The 1,698-nt window shown below is 54.4% G+C and overlaps 1 gene segment (V, D, J or C); it reads left to right on the top strand.

Moving 5' to 3' along the window:
* Positions 1-341, top strand: part of LOC103614304 — a 5,795-nt gene extending 5,454 nt beyond the window's left edge. The window contains 1 exon segment of the V gene segment in view: positions 1-341. Coding sequence covers positions 1-256 — 256 coding nt within the window.
* The last annotated feature ends 1,357 nt before the right edge of the window (positions 342-1,698 follow it).

Here is a 1,698-nt window from a genome sequence, read left to right on the forward strand (position 1 = left end):
CGTGACCCTCTCCTGCCGCGGGTCCGGCTTCACCTTTAGGGATATTTACTGGTACCGTCAGGCACCCGGAGCCAGCCTGCAGTGGATATCCTTTATCAGCACGGGCAGTATAGAGGACTACGGGGCAGCAGTGAAGGGTCGGGCCAAGATTTCCCGGGACAATTCCCGGTCCGAGGCTTATCTGTCATTGCGGTTCCTGCAACCTCAGGACTCTGCCCGGTACTTCTGTGCCGTCACACGGGGACAGGAAATGTAGATGAGCTTTAACACAAACCTCCCGGGGTCTGGCAGAGGTTGCGTTAGATGTCGGGAAGGTGAGAGCTGCCGGGGACCGGCAGGCGGCGGGTGTGCGGGCCTCTAACCAGCTTCTGTATCTCCAGGGCAAGTAAACAGGGCCACCTCTGACAGCCTTTTTAACTTGGAGAGATCCAAGTTAAAAGTTCCACTTCAACAGATGAAAACCAAGTCTACAAGACAAGCAAAATGAAGAATTCATGCCCTACTTCTCCATCAATAGGCAGGTGTTTAGCCATTTCTAGGAAATGCCGTCACACGGGGACAGGAAATGTAGATAAGCTTTAACACAAACCTCCCGGGGTCTGGCAGAGGTTGCGTTAGATGTCGGGAAGGTGAGAGCTGCCGGGGACCGGCGGGGGGGGGGGCTCAGGTCTGCTCCCAAGAAGTCAGGTGCCATCACTGTGCACCACTCTGCCTTCCTTGGTCTCCTTCTTCCCCATGGCTCCTACAGCCACACAGCCCCTTTTGCCCTCAGGACGTTTTCCTGCCAGGCTGGCAGGAGCTCCGGGACACTGACCACCAGCGGGCTGGAGCTGGGGGACAGTGCACTCTGTTACTGCACCCTGGAGCAACCACAGCGAGAGACACTGGGGGTGTGCATGAAAAACATCAGCGTCCTCCCCTCCTGCATGTTCACGTGGGTCACATCCCATGCAAGGGGAGAGTCTTCGTGGGCTGTGCCTGGGCTCAGGGAAACGGGGTCTCATTGGTCCTTGGGGTTTGCAGAGGAGAGGAAGAGATTGGGGGGAGGGGAGAGGAAAGGCTGTTTCAATTGGAAGGAAGCTACAACAACCAACCTAGCCCAACTGCCTGACTATTCCAGTCCTCAACCAAATGTAAAGCTTGTTGTTGTACTGCATGGATGCTGTTTAAATGCCTTTTACACACTGTCAGGATTGGGGCATTGACCACCTCTCCCGGATGCCTGTTCCAGTGTTTGACCACTCAGTAAAGAAACACTTCCTATAATCCACCCTTAACCTCCTCTGGTGCAGCTCTGAACAATTCCCACATGTCCCATCACTGTGTACCAGGGAGGACCTCTCTCTCTACTTCCCCTCCTCACCAAGCTGAAGAAGGATGAGGCAGCCCCTCAGTCTCTTTTTCTGCAAACCAGACCAATCTTCCATGGGCTTGGGTCTCTAGGGAACCTGGCATGTCAAAGAACCACAAAATATTGTGAGTTGGAAGGGACCCACAAGGATCACTGAGTCCAACTCTTAAGGGCATGACCCATGTACAGGGACAAGACCAGTGACCTTGGCACTATTAACGCCATGCTCTAAACAACTGAGCTAATCTCAGGGTAACCACTGACATGCTGGAGCAGCCCCATATGTCCCAGGACAACCTGGTTCCCCCTGGGCCTGCATAGCACTGCTTCTTTCCCCAGCCTCAAGG

Source organism: Corvus brachyrhynchos, unplaced genomic scaffold (genome assembly GCF_000691975.1).
Source record: "Corvus brachyrhynchos isolate BGI_N302 unplaced genomic scaffold, ASM69197v1 scaffold1261, whole genome shotgun sequence".
Classification (NCBI taxonomy): Eukaryota; Metazoa; Chordata; class Aves; order Passeriformes; family Corvidae; genus Corvus; species Corvus brachyrhynchos.